Raw genomic sequence first — 18709 nt, 5'->3', positions numbered from 1 at the left:
CTTTCAAGAAATAAAGGCTTCACCCCCCTATCTCTCTACGTTTCATCAATTCTCAATTGACATATCACAGTAGGAAATTTCATTATAAAAACCAGAGCTGGCTTTCTTATTGTCCTTTGGCAATGGGTTAAATATTTATTTCAATTCTCGCTCAACAATAGGTTAAAATAAATATTCATCATTTGGGAGATATAACCATCCAATGTTTAAATTAATTAATTAATTAACAAAAATGTTTCCGATTCGGGTGACAAACGTCCGCACAGAAGATTTTTATATATTAAGATTATAAAGAGAGAGGACGAATTTTTGTGTGTTTATATGTTCGAGGTAATCTCCGGAACTATTCTAGCTATTTGAAAAATTCTTTCACTGTATGAAAGGTGCCTTCTTACTGAGTAACATAGGCTATAATTTGAAAAAAATCCGATAAATAGTTCTTTTTTTATTCAAATTTAGGCCCAAATTTGACGTAAATTGCCTATTATTGGATATTAAAGGCGTGAAAAATTACTTGCAAATATTAATATTTATATCATTGAAAAGGGTAGAATTTTCCGTGTTCTAAGCAATTTGTTTCAATGCTCTAACTTCATTATGACCGGAGCAATTTGCGTTTTTATCTCAAACTTTTTTAGGCTTAGCTGAAATTTTGGCAATACTTTCTTCATTAAATCTATCAATAAAAAGTGAAGGAATTGTCCCACAGTTTTTGACACCGTTGGAAAAAGCGACATTTTTTACTCCAGAAATATCTCGACCTATGGCCGAAAAATAACCTATCTCCAAAGGAAAAAGTTACAAGCTGTTAAAAATAAAGGTCGAATAAATCTAATCTCCATTAAAATTACTGATGTTTTGTTTCTCATTGCCATGGTTACATCTTTTAGCTTCGCTTCATTTTAACTTCTTAAAGGTCCACAAACTTGGCGCCACAGAATTATAAGCAATGGGGAAATGTTTTCAACAATTTTGCATATTTTACGATCTACGTTATGATAATTCCCCCAGACAATGAAGAAATTGCGGGAAGAGTTTGAAAACTAGGAATCTTAGCAATTTTCCCATTGCCGCCAAATTTGTGGACGCCAAAGACCAAGGGCTAATGTATTTTGGTCATGGCCTTGCTGATAGTGACAGAAGCAAACAATAGCCCATAGTTTATGATAGTGCCAAACACCCAGTTATCGAAATATCTTCGAAATTACTAATGAAAAGAAACCAGTGCATCGTAAAAGCAGGAGGGGATGGAAGTTGCATTTGTATGTGCTTTTACATTTAATTCTAAAGAAGAACATTACTATGATTTAGCTTTCAAAACTTAATGATATCCAAACAAAATATCAATGTGAAAAGAAGCCAAGTTCGATCGAAATGAGGATCTGGGTAGACGGTGTCATCGACAAGATTCTGATCTCAACGGATAATAAGTTCCATAGCAGTTCCTCATGGAAATGAAACTGCCCCTTGTTCTTCAATTCATTTTGAAAACAATTTTTTACTTTCTTTGATCCCGGATTTAAACTTAGCAAGTTACTGTATAATTGGAGCAGTCAAATGTTTTGGAAATTGTTTATTGACGACCAAAACTTGCCTCAAGTTTAAAATCCGGAATCAAAGAAAAAATTATTTTTTGAATGAATTGAAAAAACATGGGACAGTCCAACTTCTATGAGGAATCGCTATGAAACTTGGTACCCGTTCAGATCTGAACTATTTTATCGGTGACACAGTCTACCCAGGGCCTCATTTTGATTGAACTTGGCTCCTTTTCACATTTATGTTTTGTTGGATTTTTATTTCACAGCGATCCACAGTGTTCGGTAATGTCCACAGCCCTGCTATTTTAATTACAATAGAGAAAATAATGTCTTTTAGTTCAGAGCAATTCCATGTGTAACAGAAAGATAGTTTTGTTTTTTGTTAAAGGTTTAAGCGATTACAGTGAAATTATTTTCATTTCAGCTGACCTTTTTTCTTTTCTCTGCCCTTCATTGTTAAAATATGAAAAACAAGACGGGAAAAAAAAAATTATATTTCTTTTTCCTCAATGTTTGTGCTATTTTCTGCTCCGTGATGAAATGACTTTTCTGAACCAAATTTTTGGACTTCTTAGAACAAAACGATATTTTTGTGAAATCGTGTAACAATTCAATCTTTTAACTGACCAATACTTTCGTGTTATAGAAGTAACAATAAGAAACTGTTAATTTAAATAATTTTTCATGCACTAGGTTGACAAATTCAAGTTTATGCGTTTTGACGGAATGACTGAGGTGGAGTGACTTTTAAAGTCCATTCATTACTATAAAAATGACCATATTTTTAATTAAGTTGAAAATTGTTGCCTTTAACTTCTATGACACTACTGTTGTTGTTTACGTGTCCATAGTTAATAATCATGGAAGAATTGGGGGCCATTGCCTCGAGATTTTGGACTTTTTTATTTATTCACACATAAGACATTATGAGAAAGATTTTCAGCGTAAAGAAAGGAAATACACCAATTAGAGCATCCGAGGTTATCGAACCCATGTTTATTGGCATTTGAAGCAAAGTTTCTACCACAAAGCCACGAAGGCCCATAGCGCATAATAAATGATATTGTTTACATTTTTCTTTGCCAAAGAAAAAACATCCGCTTCACTTGCAAAAGGGCTGGGTTCCCGTAGCATGGTGGCTTAGCGCGTTAGGCGCTGAGCAGTTCAGATTAGGATTATTGCTTTAAAGCAACCGTAAATGTAATTCATTGTTTTGGAAGAAAAAAAACTGTTTTTATCTGAGTGAAATGTACAACATTTTCTTCATTTTTTCTGACGATGATTTTTAAATGTTTCACAGGATGGTTTTTTTTTTTGTTAGACGGATGGATTATGAGAGCGTCATTGCTGGGCGGGTTTAGCGATAAACAATAGAGTTGTGGAACTATTTTTACATTTGAACAATATTATTTGATGTCTATTTTTTTGGTTTATTTGGCGAAATATTTTAAATTGCAGTAAAAACCGCTTCAATCACTAAATAGAGTTTTAAAGCAACTGTAAATCTAATTTAATGATTTGACAAAGTTTTAAATTCCAAAAAAACTTTCATATATTTTTTTTTTGAAAAGGTGTGTACGCATTTTATAAAAAGAAAAATTATCTTTTTACATCAGGGGGGGGGGGGTGTCAATTTAATTTTTAGCACGGGCGTCGCTGTGCGGGTACAGCTAGTAAATAAATAAATAAATAAGTAAAAACAATTTGCAGCACATTTTGCGTCAATTTCATTAGTTTGCAGTTAAAGAAAACATCCAATTCTGCTTTTTTTTTTTTTTGGAAACTTAGGCATTTAAGCATATTGTCTACTTCCATCTTATGAATGACTAAAATTGGCGACTATGTTTCACCGGTAGCTAAAAAGACTTTCTGATCAAAAAAAATTTTCCCTGATCAACCCTCCCATCCTCAGGCTTATGCTCCCGAAGCAGGTAATTGTTTTCTCCCTGTTGAGTTTATGCATAATTCCTGTTCATCCGAGTGATTTTTTTCTTGGGAACTATTGAGAGCCGAAAATGGCGACTGCGGAAGTTTTCTTGGGTCGCCACGTTTTTATTGCCAGTGTCATTTTGCCTCAAACATTTTACAATTTTTTTTTTCCATGAAACATTAATTAAAACAAAGATCGGATCTTATGTTAAAAAATTACCAGTAAATAATCGGAAAAAAAATTTAAGGGGCAAAATTGGAAAATCCCTTTCCTCTGATATTTTTAACTAGTCATTTTCCCCAACAATTCCAGGTTTTCCCAGAGCGTACAAACCCTGTTATTTCTCAAGGGACTAGCAGTGCAAAACATGTCTGAAAGATCGAACTAGGTTCAGGAGAAATGTTCACACATTGGAGGAAATTCTATAAAAAATATTTAGTTTTGATATCATGCAGATATTTTACTGGGTTTTTAAAAAACTAAAACCTTAAAATATTGTCATTTCCTTCATGTTTTTTTTTTAAATTTAAGTTAAGCCTTTAGATTTTTATAGAACGGCTCTTTATGTTAGAAATTTTGTTACTCACATTGACTAGGCATGTATAACACAGCTATGGTGTCTAATATATGAGATTGCTAAGTAGTCTTACATAACATATTATTAACCTCAATTCTTTTTAATTTTGTAATGTATATATTTTACTTTATTACTATTATTACTATTATATTTCAAAGAAAAGGGAGAAAAAGAGAAAGCCCCGTCGTAGTATCTTGAGTACTCTTGCTGCAGCTGGTCTGCTCTTTTTACATAATATGCCTTTTAATGTAACTCTTTTCGTCACTACTATATTATATTATTCCTGTTTTCAGGGGTCTGTCCAGGATTTTTCACAGGGTCCGTTTTTTGTGAAAAATTAAATAATTTTGTGAAAAATGAATTAATTTTGTGAAAAATCCAAAAATTTCGCAAAAAAAAAAAAAAAAAAAAAAAAAATTTTTTTGTTAAAACGAAATTTTAGAATTTAGAGATGGCACAAACTGCATCAATTAAACTTAAAGTTGAGTGTTTTCTTCTTCTATGACGAGAAAATCATTCTGGATTTTTTTCTGATATTTGGCGGGGGGGGGGGGGGGGCATCGCTCTTTCAAGTATCAATATTTATCTACCATTCTGCATTATGTTAAATTATACTACATATATTTCTGTACAATATTTAAAATAATTGTAACAAAAATATAAATAAATAAAACAAAATTCAGAATAGGGTTCAGCATTCAACTTTTTGACCCAAGACACTCTTAAAAAGCACAGAATTTAGTTTAAAACTTAGAAATTCCGTGATTTTAACAAAAATAAAAAAGTATTTCAATTGTTTACCTCTTAACAAAGCGTAACAATCATCAAAAATTCGAAAAATCGGATTCCCATAGTGGATGCAAAGAGATCGCAATTCTCAAAGTGAATGAATCAAAAGTATAAAAACGGCTTGTAAAAGAAATATTTTTGAAAAAATTATTTTAAAATTGCATTTTAGAGTCCTATAATAACATATCATTAATATCTGTGGACACAGTTGACCCCCCCCCCCCCAAAAAAAAAAAAAAAAAATAAAAAAAAAAACCATCTATTCAGCATTTTAATTTTTGAATCATAACATAAAATGGAATTTTGCTTTAAAAACTTAAAATGAGAGTTCTAACAGAAATAAAGAGACTTTTCATTTATTTGAATCCTAATAAAGTGAAGTTAGCTTGAAAAAAGAACAAAATATAATTCTCATATCGGATGTTAAAAGATTGCATTTTTCAAAATGTAGACATCTAAAGAAAAAAAAAAACGGTAATCAAAAGAGTTTATTTAAAGTTAATTATCCTTGTTAGCATCGAAAAATCAAAACCCATATAATTTTCTCCCAAAATAACAATTAAACATCGCACCGCACCGTAAAAACGCAAATATTGACAAGCCGACAAAATGATGAGAATATTTTCTAATCAAGTCATTATAAAGGTTCAACGCCAGATGCTAAGTGGTGATAGTTTTGAAGTTGGTAACCCTACCTGAAGCGATCATATTTTTTCCTCACCCTTACTATCCCTTTGCAGTTCTAAGTTCATTTCGCAGATATATATTATTATTGTTTATTAAATCATGAGCGGAGAAAAGTGCTTACCAATGCCTTTTCAGAAAAGTTTACAACAACACCGCTGCTAATTAGCTGTGATAAAACAACCATTATATTTATTTGGCAGTAGCAATTATTTATCGCTTGCAGGAGCATCGCAAGAGTGCTGATTTTTTTTTTTTTTCAAAATTTGCCGATTTTGTATAAGCTGATCCCTCTAATTTGACTTAAAAAAAGGTTTCAAAAATTATCGGTTTATACACAGAAATATGCGTTATTTTGCTTTCAGATTTGCTCTTTCAATAAACAATTTGTGACAGATGCGATCTTATTTATCAGAATTTTGTGAAAGGTCCGTTTTGTTTGATCGGGATTTTGTGAAAGGTCCGTTTTGGTTGATCGGGATTTTGTGAAAGGTCCGTTTTGGTTGATCGGATTTTTGTGAAGGGTCCGTTAACGGACCCAAATATCCTCTGGCCAGACCCCTGGTTTTACATACTTAATTTCCAAAATGAAAGCAGATTTTTTGGCCCTTCTCATCCTCTTCTGTAAACATCGGTGGAAGAAACAGATACGCATATTAGGATTCACTAAGCCGTTTCTTCCTCTTTTTTGAAAAATGTTATTGTGGATGTTTACAGTGGGCCATTACCAGGTATTTCAACTTGGATGTATGCAACCTTTTAACCAAGAGTCTTTTCATTATATAGTCGGATCCCGACTTACGCGAGGGATGCATTCCTAGACTCCTGGCTTAGGTCGAAATTTCGCGTTGTGGAAAAGTGTTGTTTTTAGGATTTTTTATTACCATATTGCATCATTTTAGACATTTTTAGACCAGTTTTTAACTATATATTACCATTTCTTACATAAAGAGCTGAATTTGTACCATATTTTTTAAAAAGCTGCATTATTTGACATAAAATACGGTTATGATGCACAAAATTAATGATCAATGGGAGAAAAAGACATAAGAATAAAAGAATACGATACGTAAAGTATGTAGTAATAATAAAACACCGCTCTGTAAGGGTACTATACAGTAGATACAATAAGTTAAATTTATAACTTAAAAATTGAAGATAATGATTAATGCTGAGCAATCTGATCGTCACTCTAATACATTTTTAAATACAGTAACTTCACATTTGCTTTTATAATGTTTACATTTATGGTAACACCTCTCTTTCAATGTCTCTATAATCTACAACACAAGAGCAGATTCCAATTTCATATTGTTTGCATTTTGCTTAAACACTACTCTGCAAGCTTCGTATTAAAACTAACGTCTGGATTTATACGGATTGCCTTCTATTAACTTTTAATTATATGTAGGAAAGATTCCCAATTGTCATGCTACCCTCGACCCACGTTTAAGTTGAGCAAACGTATCAAGAATCTTTACCTTTTCTTAAATTGTCGCAAACTTTCGTTTTTTGTTTCCATCTTCAAATTTAAGATGAAAAAGCATGCCTAGTTACCACAATATTTCATCACCTTTCACATTTAGAATAAATAAATGAAAAATATGAGGAGTGGTGGTACATGCACACTAATAAAGCTACGTTTATAGTGTGGTGTGTGGGGCGCAGTCAGTAATGCTGAAAGGATGAAAGTACATTCACGAAGTCAATGTTTAATCGTCAATAACAAAGCCTAAACCTAGCATCACAGTTCCTTTCCAAATATTTTCGTGTTGAAAGCGAGAAATAGCTCTAAAATTCATTGTTCCTGAAAAAACTCACGTTATAGTCATTTCGCGTAAGTCGGATTGCGTTGTAGTGGGAGTCAACTGTATAAGTATTTTTGTATATTTACTTTTCTGTTAATATTTTTATTTTAAACAAGGATATATATGTAATAGCATTCTCACTCATCAATTCATAATAACTCGGCCCCGATATAGCACTTCGAGCCTACTAACATATATATGTATTTTTATCTATGTGTATGTGTGTGTGTATACATAGGTATGTGCGTATGTACGAATATGTATATGTATTTCAAGTTTTTCCCTTCAGTTTCTTTCCCTCCCCCTCAACCACCATGGTACCCTTCTCCGGTTAGGATATAAATGGCAGGAACGAAGGTATCATTGATTAAAAAAAAAAAAAAAATAAAATTAAAATAAAATGAACTAAATAAAATAGAAGTTGAGTTACCTGGATTTTTGATCCACTATTCTTAGCATCAGTTTTAGCAAAATCAACTTTAAATGTAGGTGCTTGTATTTTAACACTTGGATGTTTTATTGCAGAGTACCTATGCATTAATTAAAAAATATTTATTTCAAAAATTAGTTTCAGATATTGACATGAAATGAATGCAATGAAGAACAAACAAATTGCAAGTTACTTTTCCAGTTCTTCAGCATTCCTATTATATGAAATGTCAGTTGTGTATAAGGCACATTCATCCTGAAAGTAGAAACAAGAACTTATATAGTGAATATGAAAGCAGAACATATACAACATAAAAACTTTAATCATCACTAGTGCTGCTATCTGAACTGAGTGAAAATTAGTCAACTATTGCCTCTACTCTATAAAAAGCGAGTCTTTCCAAATATTTTTTCCAACTACAGAACTAATTATCTCAAATAAATACACATTTTACACTAAATATATTATACAAAAATGCTCTAGTTTGTAAAATACAAAATAATAAATTGTGGCTTAATTTATTTACAAAAATAAACTTTTGTTTAAGAAACAACCTAAATTTCTTAGGAAAACTATTTTTCGTTTGAAGACATTAAAGATTGCATTTTTGTGGGAAAACATTGCCTTACAAAACATTGTTAGCATAAACTTTGATGCTTTCTAATACATTAAATCATATCTTCTGAAAAGCACTGTGTTTCCTATTTCTGTAAGATATAAACCGTAGTTTTTGAGCTAAACTTTTCATGTATCACCTTTTCTTTATGGCTGGGATGATATGCAGACAAATTATAAATTGTGCTACAGGTTGATAGCACCTATCCTGACGACCACACTGAGTGACATGATTTTTCTAACATGAATACTATAACGTTTATTGAGCTACTTATTTAATTGTAACAAAAATTACCAACTAATATGGATGTCTAACGTGTCATGTTTCTTAGTTAAAGCCTCTATAATATTTTCATGCATATTTCAATAATTAGAGGTATAACACAGCCTGTTAGTATATATTGTAAAAAACATAATCTGCAACAGGTTTTATTGAATAGAATTTTTTTTTTCAATTAGAATCGTTGTAAGTTTCTGAATTGGCAACTCTTAACTTTTGAATTTACCTCTTATTTTGCAAGAAAATGATTCTTCCGCCCTTACATATTAAATTTGGTTTGACGAAAAATTTTGTCAAACCAATGTTTGTGGATAAAAATACCAAAGGATTTTTGCATTTGAAAAGTATTTTTTCGGATTTTTGCATTTGAAAAGTATTTTTTCTAAACTGTGTGATGCTAAATTAAAAGAAGGCATTTTTGTTGCCCACAAATAAGAATGCTTATGAAAAATAATGCCCTTAATGAAAATTTGACCCAAAACATACTAGCGACTTGGTTGTCTCTAAAGTAGGTAACTCGAGGATTTTTAGTCAGTCAGAAACAGGGTTGGCAAGTTTTTGCCGGGGGGGGGGGGGGACCATGGAAAAAACCACGGTTTTTACCGCCCAGCAAAAATAGGTTTTTGCCAAAGTGGCAAAAATAGATTTTGTGTTAACTTACGGACAGTTTTTTCCCCATTTATATAAAAGTAAAAGCATGAAAAGATTTTAATAAAATTTTAATTTAATTATTTTTAAAGTTATGGAGCACTTTTACTTTTAAATTTTTAAACATTAACATAAAATTTCAGTTTGTACTATCTAAGACAAATAATTAACTTAGAATGAAAACGTAATTAGCTTATTTATTATAGCATTTTTTACAGAATACTAAATATCTATATAAAGTATACTTAATCAAGATGCAACTATAAAATAAAAGAAATAAAAGTAATTAAAAAGCAAAATACACATTTCTTTAAATTGAAATATCACTTAAATCATCATAGTCTAATACCATCTTTATAATCACTTCCTTCCTCATACCAAAGAATTCATGTGAGTCATCACACCAAACAACACATTGGCATTAAACCCACAGGGGTAACTTCTTACTGATAATTGACCATTTCTGTAGCTGCTTTGCCATTTTCTGTAGAGTGAGCTAGTATTACTAAAAAGTAGAGTGAATATAGAATGCACAAATTGATCAGTTTTCTTTTCTTTTTAAATTCTTCTCTTGGCTATCCATTTTCCCAGTAAGTGAGAAAAAGTGAATTTTCTTTAGTGAGGAAAAGTTAATATTTTTCTATATTCAAGTAAATATTCTGTTATTAATTAAATAGCTTAAAAATTTTAGTGGGATCAAGAAAAAGTGATTAATTAAATATATGTATATATATATATAATTAGAATTCAATCTTTTTATTAATTTACTAAGCTTAAGTAAACATTCTTTGTTTTAGCATTGAAGGAATTGGCTCTTTCTGAAAAAATTGTTTTAGCAAACATTTAAAATCATAAGTTTTGCAATCCCAACGTTTGTTTTTTATTTATTTTTCACCTTATAAATTAGAAAGAAGTAACATGGAGAGACATAACTAAAATATTGAAGTGCATTATTTATATTATATTGTCACTATTTCTTGATTAACAATATAATGCTACTTTATTTGCAATTAGGTTTTTGGCATTTTTTCCATTTTTGCCATGGTTTTTTCCACTGTCCCGGCAAAAATACCTTTTTGCCGGCAAAAAACCCAACCCTGCGAGAAAACTAAAAATACCAAATTTGTACTGAAAAACATGTTGAAAAAATTTGAAGTAATGGAGTGCAGAATGTCATTTAAGATACATTTGTTGCATCCTCACTTTGATTCCTTCCCTCCTAATCTCGCGATGGCGAGTTATGACCGAGGTGAATGATTTCATCAAGATATTAAAGGTATAGAACAATGTTACCAAGGAAAATTTAATGCAAAAATGTTAGGAGATTACTGTTGGTTTTTGATTCAGGAGGATTTCCTTATTCACAAGAGGGAAAATTAATTTCTCATCATTTTCTTTTATAACTTGTGACTAATTTTTCAACTTAATGATAAAACCTGTGCTATTTCTCTTCACAATGTAGAAGTAAATATTACAATGATATATACATTAAGATTCAAAATATAAGTAGATAAACATGTTCAGAAGGAAATTAAATTTGTCATAACTTTAAAATGGTACATGTTACTGTAATTTAGTTCATATATTTATGTTTAAAAGGCCCAACTTGACATAAATCAGCTATTTTTCTCAAAGTTATAGATTAAAAGTAAAATTTTATCACAGTGTAATTACACAGGAACATACAGTCACATTCTATTCTGAGAGGCAGAAAAGGAGAAAGTAAAACGTCTTGCGAGATGAAGCAACAAAAGTAATCACCTATGACTAGTGATGTAAAATACTTGGGTATTTATTTTTAAGGGTAAACATCCAAACTACATACCCAGAGATTTACCTAAAAAGGAGTATTTACCTGGGTATTTATTTTTCAGTGAACTACAGGGTTCCCAACAGATTTTAGCAATATAAAAGGGTAAAAGAGGACCACTTTCAATCAAAAAGGGGACGAAAGAGGACCAGTTAGGATTAAAAAGAGGACCTTGGGAGGACCATTCATAGTTAAACTCAGGGAAGCACCAAAAGGCAAATTAGCTGCCTGCTGCTAAATCGGTGAAGATATTTGTTAATTAACCATAATAATGATCTGTAATGATATCATTCCTTATCACCTTCTGTACAACTGAACTTTTTATCTATTGAATGATATTATTTACAAATATTTGGATGGGGAGGGAGGTGAGGGACAAGCAAGCATGTAACTAAGGATCTAGCAGAGTAATTTTAACTGAAAATTAAATTTTCCACTACTTAACATGTGAAAACTGGCAGATAATAAATAATCAGTTTTAAGTGACTGTTGAATCAGTGCATACCTAGTAGAGATCTTTTCAATAGTTTTTAGAGTAAACATCTTAGCATCTAGTCATTTATAAAAATTTTCATGTAACCTGTTTAAACAGAATTCATTTTGATATAAGGTACTGCAAAACAAGAACATATAGTTTAGAGGTCATGAGGGAATCCACCCACTCCCGGGAGCCCTTGTTTTTAGCACATATTTCAAACCCCAATATGGTAGTTTATATACATGAGAGTTTATAACTCAGGAGGTAATTTCTGGCTACGCTACTGCCTAAGCTCAAAAATATTCGAGGTTTAATATAATTTATTAGTATGCTAAGTGTCCAAATCATTTCTTCATATGGAAGTATTAGTGGTTCTGCCACTAAGACAATGGTGCCCCCCCCTTCTAAGGGCAAAAGCGCATCCCCCCCATAAAAATTTCAATGGTGCAGTCTGCGCCATGACACCCTCTAGATGGGCACCCCTGACCAAAGTATTGTAACTGTCTTCAAGTACATATAAAAAATTACTAAGAAAGAAAATATTTCATTGAAGTCGCCACATCCAAAATAAGCAACTGCTTAAGAGATAAATACACTGAACGTAAATTTGAGCCTGATTTACTTAAACACTCAATGGTATTAATTAATGCGCAATCTTAAATTCACAGAGCTATATTTTCAAGTTGAAAATACTCATTATGAGTATTTTCAAAAGAAACTACTTGAAAATACTCATAATGAGTATTTTTTATTACTTGAGAACAGATAAAATATATAGAGGGAGGGTGAAGCCCCTTTATTTCTCTCTTTTGAAAACAATACTTTTAGGTCCCGTAATATATTTCAAAGTAAAGTACTAGAAGGTTCACGCAAAACGTGTGTTCTGTCGTCGTAATTGAACCATGTGACCGGATCGGTGCTTTAGGTTTTCCTACCCAAATGATCAGAAAGTACTTGACCTAGCAACATTTGTTTCTCGGCTGAAATCCATCTGAGTTTTGGCACCAATGTCAAGAATACGTTAAGGATTATCTGACTAATCTGTAATTTATTAAAGGAAAAGATGATGGAATTTAAAGACGAAACTAATTTCATTTTGTCCAGATAAATTACAACAGGGTAGTTCTGTACACAAAAGATCAGTGCAGTGGAAGATCTTTATCTTTGGTGGAAAGAACAAATTAGGCGATATATGAAGTTTTAAAAGTTTTCATTCAAAAGATCAGACTGCTAATCAGTCGGAATTGGCTTTGCTCACTGATCGGTTGGATTACAGTAACGTGGTTGTTTGGCAACTTTGACAATAAACAATAGAGTTGTGTGATCATTTGTTTACATTTTAAAGCTACTGTTTATGAAATGTATTATATTTTTTGTTTATTTGGAGGATTATTTCAAATTGCAAATAATTGTTTTTCGTTTTTTAAAGAATTTTGAGTCATTTTAGTTGAAGAATGTGTTTATTTTACATCGGGAGGGGGGGGGGGGTTAGTGATTTTGGCTTCTTCAGAGAACTGTTTTAACCTTTATCATTTTTTTAAACAATATCCTTTTGATTGTTTTATTCTTTTTCATATGGGGGATGTTGCAGCGGGATATCCCGTTTGTTCCAGATGGGTAGTTAGTTTTTTACAATTAATATCTGAGGACGCTTTTTATCCTTTGAGTATGGTTAAAGGAGCAAACCATCAAGTACAGGAGAAAAAATCTATATATATAAAATGCTTATGCGTGGCGCAAAACGAGCCTTTATTTCTTTCTCTCCGTTGGCAACGATCCACTTTGTTTACGATCGCTGTTTACAAGTGCTGCAGACTCGCTTCTAGCGTTAAATGTCTAGCGTTAGTATTTCGATTTTTGAATGAGTGTTTTCGACCACTTGAATATAATTTAAAAAGAAAAGAGCAGTGTGCTTGGGAGTCTTTAGATGAAAGATTTAAACGCTGATCGGTAAGAAATGCTGCCGATAGGATTAGGCGCGCAAACGCACGCCGTGAACCACGAATTGCAAATCGAGTGAGTTCTGTTATCAAACATATTTCCAGTATAATCATGCTCTTTACCGGTGAATAGAGTAGAAATGACAGTGATAGTAATGAAACCGGAGAAAAATATTATTTTATTTTTAAAAAAATGCTAATAATGACACTGATACTTATCTTCGAATGCCACTTATTTTATCCGATAGTAACGTGCCTTTTAAATTCAAACGTGAACAATTTCCTGTTAGATTAGCCTTCCCCTAATAACTATAAATAACGCACAGAGTCAAACTTTTGATAAAAATTTTTTAGATTTGACAAAACCACTTTTCAAGGTTATATGTAAGGCAGATGACAGATATGTAAGGCATTCAAGAGTCATAGTATCTGAAAACCCAGAAATTTTCTATCGTGTATGCAGAGAAGTATTATGATTTTCTTCTCTTTTTTTTTTTTGAAATCCTTTGCAAAGTTAATCTTGATGTCGAAAGGTTTTCCCTTAACCATAGTGCTTACAAAAATTAAAGTTCCATGCTTACGAGACCTGCAGAGTCGGAGGAAAAATGTCTTACTCTGACTACAGAATTTTTTGAGACTACGACTCCTCAAATATTGGGAGAGCTGCGAATTTTGCGAGAAAATTACTGACTCCGTCTCTTGAAATTTTAAACCTTCGACTCTGACTCCTTTACCATAAAACCAGTTCGACTCCACAGCCCTGCTATAGCTTACCACAAAAAGAAGGTGGATGACCTTAATGCAAAAACATCATTTGTAATAGGTTGTTTGTTATTATTTTGGAATAGATAGGATTAGCGAGACCATGCCTCTTACTATTTGGTGCTTTCTGGAAGATTCTACCTATGACAAATGATGTTTCCCTTCAAGGTCATCCGCCTTCTTTTCGTGGTCAAGCTTAACTAACTGCAACCTGTAAATACTGAATTTTTTTTGTCTTTTTGCAACCACATTTTTTTTATATACAGTGAAGCACCGCTTATACGTTTTTGAAGGGACTATGAAAAAAAGCGTACAGATGAAAAAATGTATAATTTGTAAAGAAAATGTATATTAGACCCTCCAGGGACAGTTTAAAAAACGTATAATTGATAAAAACGAATAGAAGAGAAACGTATAAACCGTGCTTCACTGTATTATGCTATTCCACATAGACTAAATGAATTTATTGGACAATTCTCATTGCAAGACATGTCACTTAGTTTTGCAATGCATTGAAGTTAAGAACTGAACAACAATGACAAAGTAAAGCAACAAATTGAATCCTGAAGACCTGAAGAGCGAAACATTTCACATACTTTTGCAATGGCATTGATGTTAAGAACTGAGCCACAGTGGCAAAGTAAAGCAACAAATTTGGAAACCTGATTTTACTGCTAATATGTTTTCACAAAATCATTCTGACCATCTGCTTTATTTATAGTCATTAGGAAGGCTAATCTAACAGGAAATTGTTTACGTTTGAATTTAAAAGGCATATTGCTATCGAATGAAATAAATGGTATCCGAGGTATGAGAAATATTAGCGTTATATATATATATATATATTTTTTGCTACAATAATATTTTTCTGCAGTTTTATAATTATCAGTCTTAGGTCAACCCTTTTCCTCCAGTAAAGTGCATGATTAGTCCGTAAATGTATTCGGAAACAAAAAAAATTCTCTCGATTTGAAGACGGTATAAATTTGTGCACCTTAGCATATCGGCAGCATTTCTGACCAATCTGCGTTCAGATCTTTCATCTAAAGACTCCGTAGCCCACTGCTCTCTTCTTCGTAAATTATATTCAAGTGCTCTGAATTCCAGAGGCTCAGTGGTAACCCTTCCACACTGCAGGTCCAGGTTCGATCTCCGGATTGGGCATGATTGATTCAGCTGTTCATTCCTTCCGTGGGTCGATAAAATAAGTTCCAAGTATGCTTGGGAACTAAACACCGGGGGTTCCGCGTTACGCTGACCTCTTAACCGGAACATCTGCCTACCCCAGAGCCCTTGGTTAGAAAGAGTGAGATGGGTACAGTAGGCCTTGGCCCTCATAAGCCGTCGTGCCACTGGATTTGATTTCTTGACTTTTAAAACACTCATTCTAACATTTTTTTTTAACTAAATCACTGCTTTCAGAGAATATCAGAAGTTGTTTGCTCTTTGCAACTGTTAGACGTTTTGAAACATATATATACACATATTTTGACACTGAACATAGTATAGTTAATGACTATGAAATGTTTTTAAGTGTGTTAACATTGTGGGGGTTTTTTTTCGCTGCAATTTCTTTTGCATTCAGTAAATGAAGGAAAGAAAGATTATATTATGTTTGTAATTTTAGTACAAAAATGTTCCTTTGCATACTTCTCTCAAAAGATAACGGTATTGCAAACTTTTGCTTTATAATAATCCAATGCACGAGTTGCATGTCAAAGTAATTATTGTCCCCTTTTAAATGTATGAAAATCATAAGTGTTATGATATTCATATTAAGAAAAGAAAAACTACTTTTTTTTGATACAGATAAAACTAGACCAATAATTGGTGACCGGTGAGCGAGCGTAGCCAGCTCGGATCGCGTAGCGATCCGAAGGAACTGCGTAAGCAGTTCCGGGGGTTGGCGAGCGTTAGCGAGCAGGGGGCGATAGCCCCCTAGTATTTAATAAAACAGCTGCTCAGTGTGCATTAGATAAATCAAGCTGTAATAAATATACACATTCTGACACCAAGCAACTTAAACCATTTTCGTTTTATTTATGTTTAACAACAAAACGGTTCAAACACTTGATAGTTTATTGAAATTTTTTAACTTTTCAATTTACAAAGTTTGAACAGAACAATGTCTGTCGGGTCCTCTAGTATAATATAAATACATATAGGGACTTGTGATGAAGCTCCAAACTGATTTTTGAACAGTCATTTGATTCTATCAAATCAAAACAAGTCTTCCAAATCCAATGAAAAAAAAATTTGATCATGTTATATGAAAATATTTATAAAAGATAATTAGGAAGTTAAGTAACTTACCTTTAGCCTTATTCTACTGACTGAATAGATGTGACTACTGGTTAATTCTTGAAACTCTAATTTGGATTCTCCCAATTTATCTTCTGGGATAATAAGAACCTTTACTAACTGAAATAAAAAATCAAATTTTTAATTTATGTTTTTTACGCATATTGTCTTCTTTTAAGTGTTGTCAAGTTCAGTTATTACCAAAATAGGGCGGCACAGTAAAGGGCCATTCATTAATTACCTAAGGGTCCCAAGCGGGACAGAGGGTTAGGAAAATCTCTACATACCCTATTTTTTTGGGGGGGGGGGGGAGAGAAAGAGGGTCAAACCTGTTCTTACGTTATATTTTCCAAATCGATTAGCTTTATATTAGAAATCGTGCAGTCAACATTATAAAAGAATTGCACTATGTATGGCATGTTCTATTTTTAATTAGTATTGCATCATTATAATATATTTGAAAAATAAAAATCTTTGGTTTACCTCAAACTGGCAGTTTTAGTGTAACTGCTCCTTTTCTAACAACATTTTATTACTTCGAAAAACAGAATGGAATCTTACATAAGAAAGGGAGGAGGGGTTTGAAAAATCTTACGTACCCTTACATGGGATAGGTGGAGGGGGGGGGGGGGGGGGGGGGGTAAAAATTCCAAAATCATCCTTACGTAATTAATGAATGGCCCGCAACCGTGAATAAGCGAATTTCGCAGGTAAACTGCAAAGCAGATAAAAAGCAATGCTGGTGTATTTGTTTCATATACAGTCCACAGATGGCGCTGCGCAAGCGTGTAACTCTCTAGAGGAAAGTAAAGTGTAAGTTCTAATATCAAGGAGTGAGGCCGTCTTTTCTAATTGTAGTGCAATTTTACTTTTCAATTATTAGATTTTCAGAGTTCAAGATTGAGATGGCTTCCCGCATATGAATTCCACAAATACAACAAACAAGCAGGTAAGAGAAAATAATTTTCGAAACATTCTAATTCATATTTATTCCCTAACATTTTTGGTCCGCTCGCCGGAGACCAGTGAGAAAAGTTCTATTCTAAATTCTTGCTTGTTTTGTTGTTTCAACAAATGCTTTATATTGTCTTAATTCAATTAGAGAAACATTCAAAAGTATATTTTGTTTAGATGTGTTAAACTATAAAGCGTACAAAGTGCACGTACTAGGATTTAATGCAAATTTACGAAATGCGTTATTTCAAATTTGAGATTATTCAAAAAGTTTCAAACTGGTTAATAAGTGGTTATTTTCTTTTTATTTGATTGGTTGATTATTCTTATTTGGTAAATTACTGGTAGTCTGCCATTGTCGTTCCTTTTCAAATAAATTTACAAAAGTTTCAGTTTCGTTTTGCCCTTTAGACTGTTTATTCCTTGGTAATTCTTGTTGCGATTTTCTCCCCTCGCTTCCCCACCGTCTCGGCGTCTCGGTGACCGCGCCAAGGTAGTATTTTCTTTCGTTCTTTGGACTAGACATTCGTTTATTCCCGCATAGCTGCATTGTTTTTCTTTAATAAAATTGTTTTATTTGCTATATTCAAATGAATATGGACGCTTTGTTAAAGAAAAAAAAGGGTGTCAAATCTTCGATTACAAAACTCCAAAAGAAAACAGAAGAGGAAATTGAGAATTTAAATAAGGTGGGTTTATTAGCTAGGAGGGAAAGATTCATAGAATTTAAAGCTGAGTTAAAGGGTATTTTGGATCCTATTATAAGTATTTGCGAAGAAAAAGATGAGGAAACTTATTGTACGGAAAAGGACGATCTTTTAGACACTTTAGAGGCAGTACTTGTCACTATAGATACTCGGCTTGTACCTTCTGTGGTAAATTCCGAGTTTCAGGTTAAAACCCAGGATTCAAGCCAAACTTCAGTCCCAGCTCAGTCAGCTGAAGTAAAACTGCCTACGTTATCCCTACCTGTATTTTCCGGTGCAACTGAGGAGTGGCTTACCTTTTCCGATCTTTTTGAAGCTGCAGTTTCCAACAATCAAAATTTGACGGGAGCACAAAAATTGCAATATTTAAAAGGGAGTTTAAGGTCAGATGCGTTAAAAATCGTAAACTCTTTATCGATTACCAATGATAATTTCGAAATTGCTTGTAGATTGCT

General features: G+C 32.7%; 1 protein-coding gene across 1 annotated transcript in view; it reads right to left on the bottom strand.

The window, feature by feature from the left end:
• Positions 1–9701, bottom strand: part of LOC129227106 (DNA polymerase delta subunit 3-like) — a 79453-nt gene extending 69752 nt beyond the window's left edge. Inside the window, exons 1-3 of the mRNA XM_054861718.1 lie at positions 9681–9701; positions 7953–8014; positions 7760–7859 (exon numbers count right to left, since the gene is read on the bottom strand). Of these exons, the coding sequence (XP_054717693.1) occupies positions 7760–7859; positions 7953–8014; positions 9681–9701 (183 nt within the window). The remainder of the gene's footprint in view (positions 1–7759; positions 7860–7952; positions 8015–9680) is intronic.
• Positions 9702–18709: the final 9008 nt, after the last annotated feature.

This window comes from Uloborus diversus, chromosome 1 (genome assembly GCF_026930045.1).
Source record: "Uloborus diversus isolate 005 chromosome 1, Udiv.v.3.1, whole genome shotgun sequence".
NCBI lineage: Eukaryota > Metazoa > Arthropoda > Arachnida > Araneae > Uloboridae > Uloborus > Uloborus diversus.
Note: the sequence above shows the minus strand (reverse complement) of the source record. Positions and strands in the feature narration are given on the sequence as shown.